At 42.4% G+C, this 14,323-nt stretch overlaps 1 protein-coding gene across 1 annotated transcript; it reads right to left on the bottom strand.

Moving 5' to 3' along the window:
• Positions 1 to 9,872: 9,872 nt before the first annotated feature.
• LOC147900188 (pentatricopeptide repeat-containing protein At1g03540-like) lies at positions 9,873 to 13,871 on the bottom strand. Its single transcript, XM_087376541.1, has one exon. It carries the CDS (start codon positions 13,549 to 13,551, stop codon positions 11,374 to 11,376), a length of 2,178 nt encoding a protein of 725 aa, XP_087232667.1. The 5' UTR covers positions 13,552 to 13,871; the 3' UTR covers positions 9,873 to 11,373.
• Between the last annotated feature and the right edge of the window lie 452 nt (positions 13,872 to 14,323).

Genomic DNA, 14,323 nt, shown 5'->3' with positions numbered 1-14,323 from the left:
TATTGGTGAAGGATGAGATGTATGTTTCTCTTGATGCACCTTTCACCAATTCAGAATTCAATACTGCATTACTTGGTCTTCACAAGGGCAAGTGCCCAGGTTTGGATTGACTTACCCCTTTTTTTATTACTTTTTGGGAGCAGATTGGTGATCACATTACATCAGCCTTGCAGGGCATGTGGGACTCTGGTGAGATGCCTGACTCACTTACAGATGGTATCATTCATCTCATCCCAAAGGGGGGTAATAGGAATCTAGTGTCACAATGGAGACCCATCACTCTATTGGGCACTTTTTACAAGATTCTGGTGAAAGCCATTAGTTAACAACTACAGGTTTTTCTTCCAGATTCGACTCATGACATACAGACAGGGTTTGTGCATGGCAGAAGTATTTTCGATAATATTTTCTCATTTTGGGAGGCCTCAGAATGGGCCATGCAGAGCCACCAGAGGTTGGCCATTCTACTCTTGGACTTTGAGAAAGCTTACGACAGAGTAGACTGGGATTTTTTAGAGGGTATTCTATCTCTTTTTGGTTTTTCATATGCATGGACTAGAGGAGTATCCTCTCTCTATAGATTAACCCATAGCCAGGTGCTTATTGGGGGGTAAGAGGGGATAGATTTCAGATTGGTAGATCAGTCTGCCAGGGATGTCCTCTTGTCCCTTTTCTTTTTCTGTTTGTGGCGGAAGCTATGAGTATCTACCTTAGATCTCAAGCTAATATTTATGGGCTGAGACTTCCTCTCCAGCGGGAAGAAGAGCTCCTAGATAGTGAGTTAGCGGATTACACGGCTGTTTTTTTGGATGCCTCCCCCAGGACACTCACTTCCTTCCGAATAGCCTTGGATTTATTTTGCACGGCTTTAGGTGCACACATTAATTGGCATAAATCCAATGGTTTTTGGATTTGCGATGATGACACCCCGGATTGGGGTAATGATATTGGTTTCACTTCGATACAGAGGGGTGTCTCCATTAGATATTTGGGCTACCAGGTTGGGGTGGGCATCTCTCCTTCACAACAGTTTGCTATGGTGTTGGAGTGCATCAGAAAAAAGCTCCTTTTCTGGAGCTCAGCCAAACTTGACTTAGCATCCAGAGTGGTGGTGGTTAACCAGGTTCTTCTAGCCATAGCTTGGTTTGTATGCTCTTGTTGGTGCCACTCTAGGGATTGTATCACTCAGCTCAAGAGGCCCGTATGAAACTTTTTATGGAGTGGTCTAGATGGCAAAACTGATGTTACAGCCAGGGCTGCTTGGGAGACCTTGATTCTTCCTACAAGAGAAGGGGGTTTGAATATCATCGACCTGGATCTACAGTGTAGATCCTTACTCTACAAGGTTGTTGTGAGAGGACTTATGCCAGGGCAAGAGCCTTGGAAGGGCTTTTTTATCAGATGCATACAGTCTCGCACACCCACTCTAGCTGATTGGATACACAATACCAGATGGGTTTTCACCACAGCCCACCTCAGATCTCCTTCTTCCTCTCTTATGGTTGCTATCCTGAAATAATGGGCCAGCTTCAGGAGTACTCTTCGTAGGATTCCCCTATCCACCCATGAAGAGATTGAAAGGCAGCCTATCATGTGGAATGATAGTATTTTGGATGAGCATGGCAGACCATTTGGAGCTTCTCTTTACATGCAGTGGCCCAAATGGGAGAGGGGCCTTGCATCTATTGTGGGAGCATGGAAAGCCTTCATGAGGTTTCCTGTAGACCCAACAGGCCCAGGTGGTTCATAATCTCAGAGGGAGTACAGGGAGAGTTCAACAGATTGATGCAACCTTGCCCTTGGATTGGGTGGACATAAATGACATGCCTATTACTTGTTCCACCTAGATGGGGGCATTTTCCAAATTGGGCATTCCTTTGCAGGTGATTGCTATACGTAACACACATGAGGATGCCCTAGTCTTTGATGTTTCTTCAGGGGATAGGCTATCCAAGTCCACAAATGATATATTGTTGGAGGTACCATATTTTTCTCAGGGATTGGAGAGACTCTCCCTTCCTTACTGAGACTTCTATAGGGTTGAGTTGGCATTTTCAGCCTCAGCCTTGCTTTCTTTCTACCTCATTCTTCTGATGTGTTTTTTATTACATGCTTAGCATGTTGTATTTCCACACAGAGCTTGCTCTAGCGAGTTTCTTTCTTACTTAATAGAAGTCTCTTTTTTGCAAAAATAAAAATAAAAAAATAATCCAGTCCTAGAAGGGGGACTTAGCTTAGGTCTACATCACATCTATGAGATCAAATCTTAATTTTCTTAAAATAAATTGGTAAATCCTTATAGAATAAATATGATAAGCTTGTAGTCACATACTCTCTAATTTGGAACTCCCGATTTCTGAGAAGAAGGACTAACTTTGACAAGTGCAATGTAATGGCTCTAAAAGTAAGCATACTTTGATGTTAGCAATTTGAATTTTAGCAAAGATTCTGCTAGTTTGAAAAAGGTAGAAATTCATTAAGTAGTGTAGGGGATTGGATAGAGTGTAAAGGGTAGTATTGCATTTGGAATAGAGAAATATACAAGGTAAAATTGTGCTAGGAATACATTAAGAGCTTCTGAAAAAGTACCTTTCTTTCTCCTCATGCTTATGCCATGTGTCATATGGCTTGAAATTAGAGGCATGCAAGTCCCTTTCTTGAATGTCATCGTGGGTGCCTATTCCTTTGTTGTTTTAAGGAGGGTTGAATCGGTGAAAGAGATGGAGATTGAAAATTACCATTGCATCTAGAATTGGAAGGTGAAAATCCTTCTCGTAAGGGGATATGGTAGGCCATCAATCACATGCTTTGCACAAGTCCACCCCAAATCACACGCTTAACTGTAATTGCGGCTCCGAGGAGACTGAAGGAATTGTGGAGAATGCTTGTGAGTTTAGAATGATTCTTTCCAATGATGAATCTCTTTGATTTGAGACATAATCCCTAAGGAAGCTTGAAATCACTTGCTATGCAGCTTTCGAATATCATGTCATATGAGCGACTCTGAAGTGGGAAGCTGGGGGAGGAAGAATAGGGTGATGGTAATGGCAATTAGGAGAAAGTGATGCAATGTGAATGTGGAGGAAGAGGGAGATGGAGAAGAAGACATAGCCACTATTGTGCAGTTAAAACATGTCCAAACTACTTGAGCAGATGAGCTTTCATAGCTTAAGAGTCCCAAAATCCCTTGCTTTAGGTGGTCCTCTTGAATTCGAGCAAGGCTGCTCATGCCTCTTAGAGGGTTTCGTAGACTTTTCGTAGAATGTCGATTGCTATCTCGAAGGCCTTGCGTGCATCCGAACTCGCACTCTCCAAATTGCTCTTCTTCAAGAGAATCGCCTTGTGAATTATAGCCTTTGTTATGTGTACTTCTTAGGGTCCATCATATTCAAAGATAGCTTTGCAACATTGGCCAATGCAGTACAAAGCCCTGGTTCCAAGTTGTGTGGATTATGTTTGGAAGGATATACAAGAATGATGTTTCTTATGAATGCATTGAGATATTATATGTTCAATTGTCTTTTGCAAGGATTGTATATCTACATAATTTTTGTAATCACATGTCATGATCACCCATTTCACATAACCATAAATGCAATCACAGATTCTATCTCTCTCTCTCTCTCTCTCTCTCTCTCTCTTAGTATATATATATATATATATATATATATATCGGGGGGGTCACTCATCATATGTAACCCTATCATGTGAGTTCAACAGAAGGATTTTTTTAATTTCTAAAATTTACAGAAATAAATATACATAAGGGACTATTTAAAATAGTTTTGAAAAAAATTTACAGATTTGTATAGAAAAGGGGTACATCTTATTAATGAATTTTTTTACAGATAAGGGACTTTAAATATAGGCCTTGAACGCACGTGATATAGAGGGTTTATACATAGTGACCCCCCCGAGATATATATATATATCTGTATGTATGTATGTATGTATGTATTGATCATCCCTTATCAGAAAAGTCTCCATCGAGAGGCAAGACACACATGCCAGGTTCTTATGGGTTAAGATCTGACAGTCCCCACGAGAGGACCTCTTCATTGCAATTTGGTATTTCCCCCTGAGACTTCACATTTTGCCAAGGACCTATGCGAGGAGGCTGAGATCTCATTGTATGCAGCTCTATCCCAAACATCATGGACTTCTCAAGCTGCGGGGAAGTTTTCCTTGTTGCGGACTTCAATGTGAGGATAGGTATATGCTAGATATTGCTTCTGGATTTTTGTGATAACTCTATCTTATTACTAGAGGGGATCTAGAGAGGTTGGGATGCCTTCAGCCTCTACAGAGGGGATATAGGTGAGGTTGAGATGTCTCGAGTCTCTGCAGAGGGGATATAGATGAGGCTAGGATGTCTCAAGTCTCTATAGACAGATGGGCCCTAGTCCCATCCTATGGACATGCACTACTAGACATGGGTAGGATACATGGCTTTATCATCTACAATGGCTAGATTGTTGGCCTACATTACGTGGACTCACATGGTTCCCACATGGGGGGGATCCAATGCAGTTGACAACCTCATGTGATCTCTTGCCTTCACTTCACTTATTATTGACTTCTCTGTTTCACCACCACCAACCCCAAGAGTAGATCACACCTATCTATTTTGTAGTATATCATCACCACTACCTACATCACACACTACAAATACCACCCACACACAATGCTTACTAGGACATACACTTCGATCACAAATGAAAACCCACATACTTTACATATCTCTATGGTATACTAAGAGACATTGACCACATATGGCTCTTAGAGGACCGGGCTGCCGTGATCATATGATCACTACATGAGGTTGCCCTACACACTTTCTCACACACCACACACCCCCCATCGCTTGCCTCAATAGCTTGCAATAGATGGTACGATGATGGATGTAAGGGTTTATGTCGACAACTTTGACTCAACATTAAGCACCATCTTTCCAAAGAGCCAAAGACCATACACGAGTATCACCTTCTGGTTCACCAAAAGAAGAAAGCTTTCATTCACCAAAACAAGTAGGAGTTATGAAAATTTTGTTTAGTAGCAACTCTAAAGACTTTTGGTAGAGGTTCCTTGAGTGATGGGCCTCGTTCCCTCTCATAGACACCAAAACTTGGCACTTCTATGCACACACACTATATGACATCACTAACTTGTTAGCTTTTGATGAATTAGTAAACTTCTAAGGGGTAGCGGTCTTTGCTAAGGTCGTGAAAGGGATGGAGGCATTGTGCCATGTGGCACAATCTGAAAGGAGCTTCTACGTGGTTCCATAAGAAGGTGGTGGTCATCTTCTCTAAGGCGTATGTAGGCATGGAAGGGTCGTGAGCCCTTCAACTCTTATGGGAGTTGACCTTCATGAGTCTCTAAGGGCAGCCGAGGTGTCACACTTCTTCATGCTACTGGATGGAAACAAAGGTGTGAGAGTCTCTAGCTCTTCACGAGACTGCATGCAAATCTCCATGCTTCTATATAGCGACCTTCAAGCAGTCATCTTGGGTGTGTGGAAGAGCTTGTAGTGCTAGAAGCTCTTAATTTCTCTTGTGATAGGAGGACTGGTTGTACACAAAAGCAACAAGCCCCATAGGGATGAGCCTCTATTAGAGTGAATGGAGTGATTTTGTATCAGGAATATTTGAATAATGAATTTCCAACTTTCGTGTTTCATCTTCTCATATTATTGCATGCATGCATTATTTATATCATATGGTATTAGAGCAGGATGACCTGTAGGTGGGAGAGTGTTGAGGATTCTCTGAATAGTCGAGAGTAGGCCTCATGCATTTGAGAAGTCAACATCTAGCCATGTAGAGGGAGCATTTCACCCTAGGAGGGTTGCCCATGGAGGTGGTTGCATCCTACACATACTTGGGGGGTCCTTTTCTCTAGCCCGATCTTCACGATGCAACCAATGCTATAGGCTTGACTGAGCAAGGGGTATGCCACATTGGCAAGACTTGAGTGATAGTGCTTCAACGCTCACTTCCATGACCCCCATACCAAATCCCTTCTTAGTTTTCTTTTAGTTTCATTGACACTTTGGTCTTCCAAAGGCTTTTAATAAACTCTCTCTCTCTCTCTCTCTCTCTCTCTCTCTCTACCCCCCTCCCCCCTCGCAGATCCTCCAATATGATATCAAATTCTTAGGTGCTCTATCTTGTGACCTTCATAGTGAGATTGTAAGGCCTTGCTTTCTCAAGGCACAAGCCCTCCTCTATGGCATCTTCATTCTTTGTAGTCGTCACCTTGTGGAGCTCATCTTCCTCTCCATTTTAAGATAGAAGCCTCTTCATTCTGACGTTTGAAGCTTGATTATGTCATCTTGAGTGCTGACCTTTCTGTGAGAGCTTTGCAAGGTTCATTCTTTCTGTGTGTTGTGTACTCTTGGAGAAACAACGAGTTAATTTGAGAGAAAGGAGATAGAAAAAAAAGTTCTCTACCAATGCAGCCTCTAATGGAAATTATCCCTCTTGTTGCAAAATGTTATGAAGATATGCCTTGTTGTGTTACGTTTGGTTCTATGGCCATATTATTAAAAGCATTTTAGTTATCACAACAAGCATATATCCACAATAACACTACAAGCAAGTAAACAACAATGGTGACCAACATAACTACAATGCAATAGAGTAATGCTCTAGTAGCAAATGCAACTCAACCAACATAACAAAATAATGCAAATGAGCAGAGCATAGCCTTGAAACAACTAGTAGAAAACACATCAGCTAGGAACTATAGCATAGCTAAGCAATAACCCAGGCAACGCAACATGTAGCACATAGACACAGTAGCAAAACTACATAGTATGCAAGCAATACTAAGTGACAACAACAACCTACAATGTTGTGACCTACATCATCTATAGCAAATAACACCACACAAAATTCAAGTAGCCCCTACAAATCTACAAATGACAAACTCTAACAATTTTTGTAGCTATGGCATAATTTCATAACCTTTATTCATTGTCTTCCTCCTAAGCTAGAATTTTTGTTAATTCTATGCATTAGCAATGCTGAGATTGATTAATGAGCAGGGTAAACAAATTGATGGCAAATTTGTAAAATAATTTAGAGCATAATTCACTGTATTTATGTGATACAACATTAGAAAATTTACTAGAGTATCATGAATGGTAAGACTCTATTGATATTTGCAAGTTGCATCTCCAACCATTGTCGTTGGAGCTATGCATCATGCATTATTGTTTGTATAAGAATTGATCTCATTAAGAAGTATCAAGTTTTAGGTTAGCAATCGAGAATTCTAGCCCTTGGTAGTCCATCATTAAAACCACTTGATCCATTGTAGCCTCTTTAAACCTACAAAGATAAACAAAGAAAAGAAATCTTTTGTTGCATTTCTCATATCAATGTATAGTCTAGTTATAGACTAGCACATCCTTAGAAAAGATCAATATCCAACAATCTAGGGAGCCATTGCATGACTACTTTTTCCGCTTAGATCTACCAACAATTTACACATTCATACATTTGATACCACCTCAATAGTTTTTCTAGCATACAATTCATCACATCACTGGTTCACTTGCAAAGTGATCTCTTTGGGATTCATGATATTTGCACATATTTACACTACAAAGGCCTCCCTTGTGAAGTCACATTGTTGACTATTTTTTGGCATTAGTTCTTGCACATACATCAGCATTGTACAAATGCATAGCTATTCTTGACACATTTTTATCAATATCTCATTATAGATTTGATCTTTGGCATCTAATTGTTTCATTGTGTGGTTGACAACTCTTCTCATATCTATGCAAGTTCAATTATGGTTTACAAAATTAGGGAATATTATAGACTGAGTATTACAAAATTGAGTAGGTTGAGCATAATCCCTATAAAGGCATCTCACATTTTGTAGCTTTCAACATAGCATAGGATTATGAAACTCACAAATCAACATGATTTCCACATTCTCAACTTTCCATAGTGAATCATCTCATTGTTTGTCATGGGAAGATACTCTCCATGGAAGATAGGTAAGCCTCTACCATTGAGCTCTAGATAGTAGTATCCACTCACATTTCTAATGATATGTTTATCATGAAATCATAAGAAATCTTAATAAGTGAAATACATATCCCATCCACGTTGTGTTACAATACACTAATGTGTGTATCTTATGGCTTGGCAAATGCAATGCTTTGCATACAATGCCTAAGATCCAATATTCCATATGCACCTAACAAGGCTTATATGGCGTTAGCTCTATGACTCGGACCAATAAAAAAATAGGGGAAGGGTTGAGTAAGACACAACACAAGCTAGTAATGAAGGGCATATTTTGTGAGGGTATGCAATATTGGTAAGGATGATTGATAGCTAGTAGTAGTACATTCAGAGAGGACCAAAAACATGAAGAATAGAGTACTAGAGGGTACCAAATATAACTTGATATTTTAAGGGCATGATGAACTCATTAACTTCACACATGGGAGGAAAGGAGAGAAGTACTAATGAAAATTCATAATCAAATGCCTGTTTGTGTGACAATGATGACCCTAGAAGAGGGAGGCAGTTAAGTGCATCATGAGATACATGAAGGGTACCAAGGAGATGTGCATCTATTTTGGCAAAGGTACTTGGATACACAGATTCAATTTATGCAGGGCATGAGGATAGCAAGAGATTCACTTCTGGTTATGTGTTCACCCTTACAAGTGGTGCAGTGTCATGGATGTCTCACGCACAAAAGTCTGTTGCTTTGTCTACCACAAAGGTCGAGTATGTTGCAGCCACAGAGGGTTGCAAGGAGGCTATATGGCTTGATTGGCTAGTGGGAGATTTGGGGATTTATACAGGTGTACCGACATTGCATAGTGATTGCATGGCTATTCAGCTACCACAAAGGCCGAGTATGTTGTAGCCACAGAGGGTTGCAAGGAGGCTATATGGCTTGATCGGCTAGTGGGAGATTTGGGGATTCATACAAGTGTACTGACATGTGTAGCTAGAGGATGGGAGCTTTTTGAATCTCACAAACTCTTGTCGGTTCTCTTTTCACAAAAGAATATATAATGTTCAAATGAACTTATATTTTACACCATGGCTCCAAACAGAGAGCTAGTTGAACCAAATTAGAGGGGATATCACCTGCTACAATATGAATAGGTAAGATCTGGAAGATGAATGACCCATTGAAAGGCAAATGCATGCGAGAATAGACACAAGCCCCATTGGGAAGGCTAACACATATGAGCTTCACTGAACTCTCCTCTTCCTCCCAAGCTTGTAATCCTCAATACATGGAAAGAGAGAATAAGGGGATATTTAACCCCAAACCTCACAAGGCGATCTGTTGCTCCTTTGATAACATGTGAAATTGGAGAGGAGAGAGAAAGACATGGGGGAGAGCATACAGCACACAAGCCTATAATGTACATCTGGTGTTGTATACATGTGAAGACTTAGGGTTAAGGTTAAAGTTCCATCCCAATTTCCTAGTGCCTTTTTAGTGCACTCTAATGATGCTGAGATCATCATCTCCAACAATCCTTATATAGTAATTCATGATTCTGAAAGATGGTGAAATGGTTAGAAGATCTGAGAGTAGACCCACAAACTTGGGTACTTCTCTTGCCATATTCTAATTTAAATAAAAAATTTGTGAACTTACCTACAACATGATCTATTGACCATTTTTCTCTGATTTGCAGTTTGAGAACTCTAGCTGACGTGATATGTCATCGCGGTCTGCAAATTTCAAGTGATAAGCACATCTATCTATATTCCATTTAGTGAAAGGTAAGTGTTTCCTCAGCCATTGGCAGGAGTAAGCTCCATTTCATATGAGTTTACCTCTTCTATGATTTTGGTGTATAACAAGTATTGCTGCTTACCAATATGTATATCATGAGCGAGTTCTGTACCATATGCATGTATAATGATTGCCTTTTAGCTGCAAGAGACACATCTTGGGTGCAGACACAACAAGATGCAGTGCCTTTTGGGGGACTTGCAGATTTGTGACATAAACCAGCCATAAAGCTTATAAGGATTCTTACCATCCTCTGCCTGCACTCCCGCTGTGGAAGACTGTGTAGAAAAGTAGCCCAGGAAACACACACATGGCTAATTCAAATCTCACTCCTTATACTTTTGTGCACACAAGTGAATATAGATAGAGATAGATGCAGACCCAGTTATTGAACCATACACACTAGAGTAGAGACCATAAAATAGATTGCTCCAATAGCGGACAAAACTCATGGACCCCTGGCGCCATAAAACTGTTCTCCTATCTCCTCCTGGCACCTCCAAAACTCTGTCAGCCTGTGTGCTCCTATGGAGCTTCAGTGGGCTCAGTAGTTGCCCCTCCAACAGACCACCTTGTTGTCTGCAAACTGAGAGGCAACTCTGCAGTATATTCCTCTTCACCCTGAAGGTCATGCGGGCTGAATTACTTTCATGGCCTCCCCTGCCGCTCCAGCCTAATCTGAGGCACAAAAGCCTGACCAGTCCAGACTGGGACGACCCAATCTGTGGCAGATCTGCCCTGACCTGCACTTGCCAACCACCCTGCTATGTGGCAGGTGCTGACTGGCCTGACCAGGTGCTGCAGACTGCTGACTGGCAGTCCTTGCTGCCGCCACTTAACAGGGCCTACATATTGGTCCCGGAAGCAATTTGCTGACTGCCACCATGCTTCAGGGCCCAGGCACCTGCTGAAACTGCCTACAGCAGTCTGCTGCTGCCCCAGACCGCCTTTGGCAGGCTGCTCTGCTCCAGACTGCTGCTGCATCTATTGCTGTCCTTTCCCAGCCCATGTGGCCTTTGTTCATGGCCCCATGGCTGGCTGCACACAGCCACATAGAACGCCCTTAATCCAGGGCATGTGTACTGCCCATGTGACAGGCTTCCATGCTGTCCACGTGGCAGCCACTGTCCAGATCTGCCCTTATGGCAGCATTGCTCAGAGCCCTAGATTGCTGCTGGTACACCTCCCCCATGTCCTCTGCATATGGGAGCTCCTAGGTGGGAGGGGGACGTAACCCTTAAAAGCTAAAACCCCACAAACGAACCACCTGAAGGCTGAGACAACGAGACATCTTAAAACGTACCCTTGAGAGTAGATTCCTGGTCAATTTGAGGCTCCTCAGCTTCAAGATCTTCATATCAGCTTCAACCGATTGAGGTGTAATGCCAGAATCAAGGAAATATTTCTTCTAAAAAGACGGATGATATTCCTGCATCTTTCTCTGTGAAACTGAGGTATGCCCTTGTGACTCTTCCTCTTGACAAGTTGCCAAAAGATTGGTGCATCAGGCAGTACCTTGCTTCCACCTGTCTGGTGCACTACACATGTTCCATAAAACTAGCACGCATCACCTTGTCAACCTCAATACAGGCATCTTGCCTTTATCGCAGTCCTCTGCATTATGGCCTCTCTAATCTCAGCTATATCCTCTGGCCTGCCAGTTACAGTATAAAGATTTGATAATATCACATACGGAGCAAGATTCTTTGGATCTAACTCAAAACATTGATTTGCAGCACGTGCTCCTCGTTCCATGTCGTTATGAATTCTGCACGCACCAAGCAAGCACAGCCACGCATCAGCAGCTTTTGGAAAAGGCATGTCACGGACAAATCCCTCTACCTCATCCAGGTGCCCTGCACGACCAAGAAGATCAATCATGCAAATATAATGGTCAAGCATATGAGCCATGCCATAGTCTATCTTCATAGAAATAAAGAACCACTTGCCCTCGTCAATCAATCCTGCATGACTGCATGCACTGAGAACATTGATAAAGGTGATATTATTTGGTTCGACCCTTTCAAGCTGCATCTTATGGAATAGATCCAGAGCCTCCTTGCCATGCCCATTCTGTGCATACGCTGCAATCATAGACGTCCAAGAAACAACATCCAGAGCAGAGACTCTGCTGAACACAGTCCGCGCATCCTGCACACTTCCACACTTGCCATACATGTTGATAAGTCCATTTGCCAGTGCAACATCTTGTCCATACTCACCATGCAGCACAGCAGCATGGATTTCTTGCCCCCCTTTAAGGACTGCAAGGTTTGCACATGCATCAAGCGCACAGACAAAGGTAACGTTGTCTGGCTTGATGCATTCAACTTGCATTTGCCGAAAGAAATTCAAAGCCTCCCTGCAATGCCCACTCTGGGCAAATACAACAATTAGTGCATTCCAAGTGGCGACATCCCGGTCAACCATATTATCAAAAGTTCTCACTGCCTCAGTTAACATCCCACACTTGCCATACATATTGACAAGTGCAGTCCCGACAATAATGTACTGCTCATATCTCATGTCTACAATCATAGCATGGATCTCCCGTCCTTTTAAAACATCTGCCAAGCTGGCGCATGCATCAAGTGAGCAAACAAAGGTTACCTTATTTGGTTTTACCCCTTCAACCTGCATGGTATAGAAAAGTTTCAGGGCCTCCTTACTGTGTCCATTCTGTGCAAATGTTGACACCATAGCATTCCAACAAATGTTGTCCCGGTAAGGCATTATGTCAAACATACTCTTTGCATCAGAGAGACTCCCACACTTGCCATACATATTGACTAGAGCAGTTCCCACAACAACATCTAGATCATACCCAATGTCAGCAATGGCATCATGAATCTGCCTTCCCTTGTCAACCGCTGCCAGGCTGGCACATGCATCAAGTGAGCAGACAAAGGTGAGTTTATCTGGCTTAATGCTTTCAAACTGCATCTGAGAGAAAAAATCCAGAGCCTCCTTGCCATGCCCATTCTTAGAGAGTGCTGCAATCATAGCAGTCCAGGAGACAACATCACGATGAGGCAGCCCATCAAACACTATTCTTGCATTGCCTAGACTCCCACACTTTCCATACATGTTGACAAGGGCATTTCCCAGCATAATATCTTCCCCATATTCACTTTTTATGATGGCAGCATGGATTTCCTGTCCCTCTTCGAGGGCTAGCAGGTTGGCGCATGCATGAAGTGCACAAAGAAATGTGATATTGGTGGGCTTAAAACCTTCAAAGTGCATATGGTGTAAAATTACCAAAGCCTCCTTACCATACCCATTCTGGGCAAATGCTGCAATGATGGCCGTCCAAGAGACAACATCACGGTGAGGCATTCTACCAAACACACTCCATGCACCCTTCAAATTGCCATTTTGGCCATAGGCTTTGATTAGTATATTCCACGAGTACAAGTCACGGTTAGGGATTGCGTCAAACACGGCTTGGGCATCCTGCAAGCTTCCACAATTCCCATACATCTGAATAAGACAGTTACCAAGAAAGGTATTTCGATCATATCCACCTTTGCTCATGAGAGAGTGCAAACGTCTACCATCAGCCGGGAGCTTGGCTTTACCGCAACGTTTTAGAAGAGCAGCGATGGTAGTAAAGTTTGTTTGTTCCTCCTCACAGGGATGCAAGCGAAGATCCCCACCATTAAGGGCTACATTTGTGCAATGTTGGGCGATCATCTGTGTTCGTGCTAGGATCTTCATTTGGAGCCAATTCTTTTGCTCCACTGAGCATCTTCTCATCCGTCCCTAGGCTTCGTTGATAAAGACCCTTCCTAGATTTTTCCTTCCTCCATGCAGTGTCAGGGAGTGTGCAGGTGGCCGAGCTCTGAGGGGCGATCCAACCAGCATGCACAGACACTCCATCGCCCAACAGAGACTCACTCAGTTTTCTTTTGCAGCTCCTCACATCTCGGCCACCTACACAATTTCTTTGGTGATTTGCTTTCGAATGGGTGGTGTGGGGCGGCGGGAGCCTCGTGCTGTGGTGATTGATCATCTAGGGGCTGGTTTCAAGCTCAAAGGCAGATTTCTTGGTCGCGCTTTTTCTTGTTGGTATAGATGGATTTTGAGTCCTCGGGCAATTCGCTGCTTTCCAAATCTCTTGTACTCTTGCTTTCCAAATCGCGTGTGTTCGGAGGTGGTGATGTTTTGCTTCTCTATTGAGGAATTTTGTAGTTCAAGGCGTGGTCACTTTGACCGTATCAGTTAGTGGTCAAGTCAGGTGTTAGTGGTTTATAAGATTGATTTGGTTTAGGGTATTTGTCCTCTAGTGGAGGTCTTAAGTGCTTTTGTCTTCTTTACACCTCGTGGTTTTTGCTCCTTCAGTGAATCTCTAGGCTTTAACAATACTCTAGACATGATAGTAGGTGGACTAATGGGATTCAAAGCCAAAAGTTGGAGGATACATTCACTATTGGATTATATATATCATTTTTTGTACTAGAACAATGTGTCACACACAATATTGTGTAGGCAAAGTGCTTTGTTCTTTACGATAATAGGTGTTATGTGT

The sequence above is a fragment of the Dipteris shenzhenensis genome, chromosome 7, assembly GCF_047967505.1.
Source record: "Dipteris shenzhenensis isolate YYH24624 ecotype China chromosome 7, Dip_SZ_1.0, whole genome shotgun sequence".
NCBI classification, from domain to species: Eukaryota; Viridiplantae; Streptophyta; class Polypodiopsida; order Gleicheniales; family Dipteridaceae; genus Dipteris; species Dipteris shenzhenensis.
The sequence above is the reverse complement of the archived record's forward strand: the minus strand, read 5'-3'. Positions and strand labels throughout refer to the sequence as shown.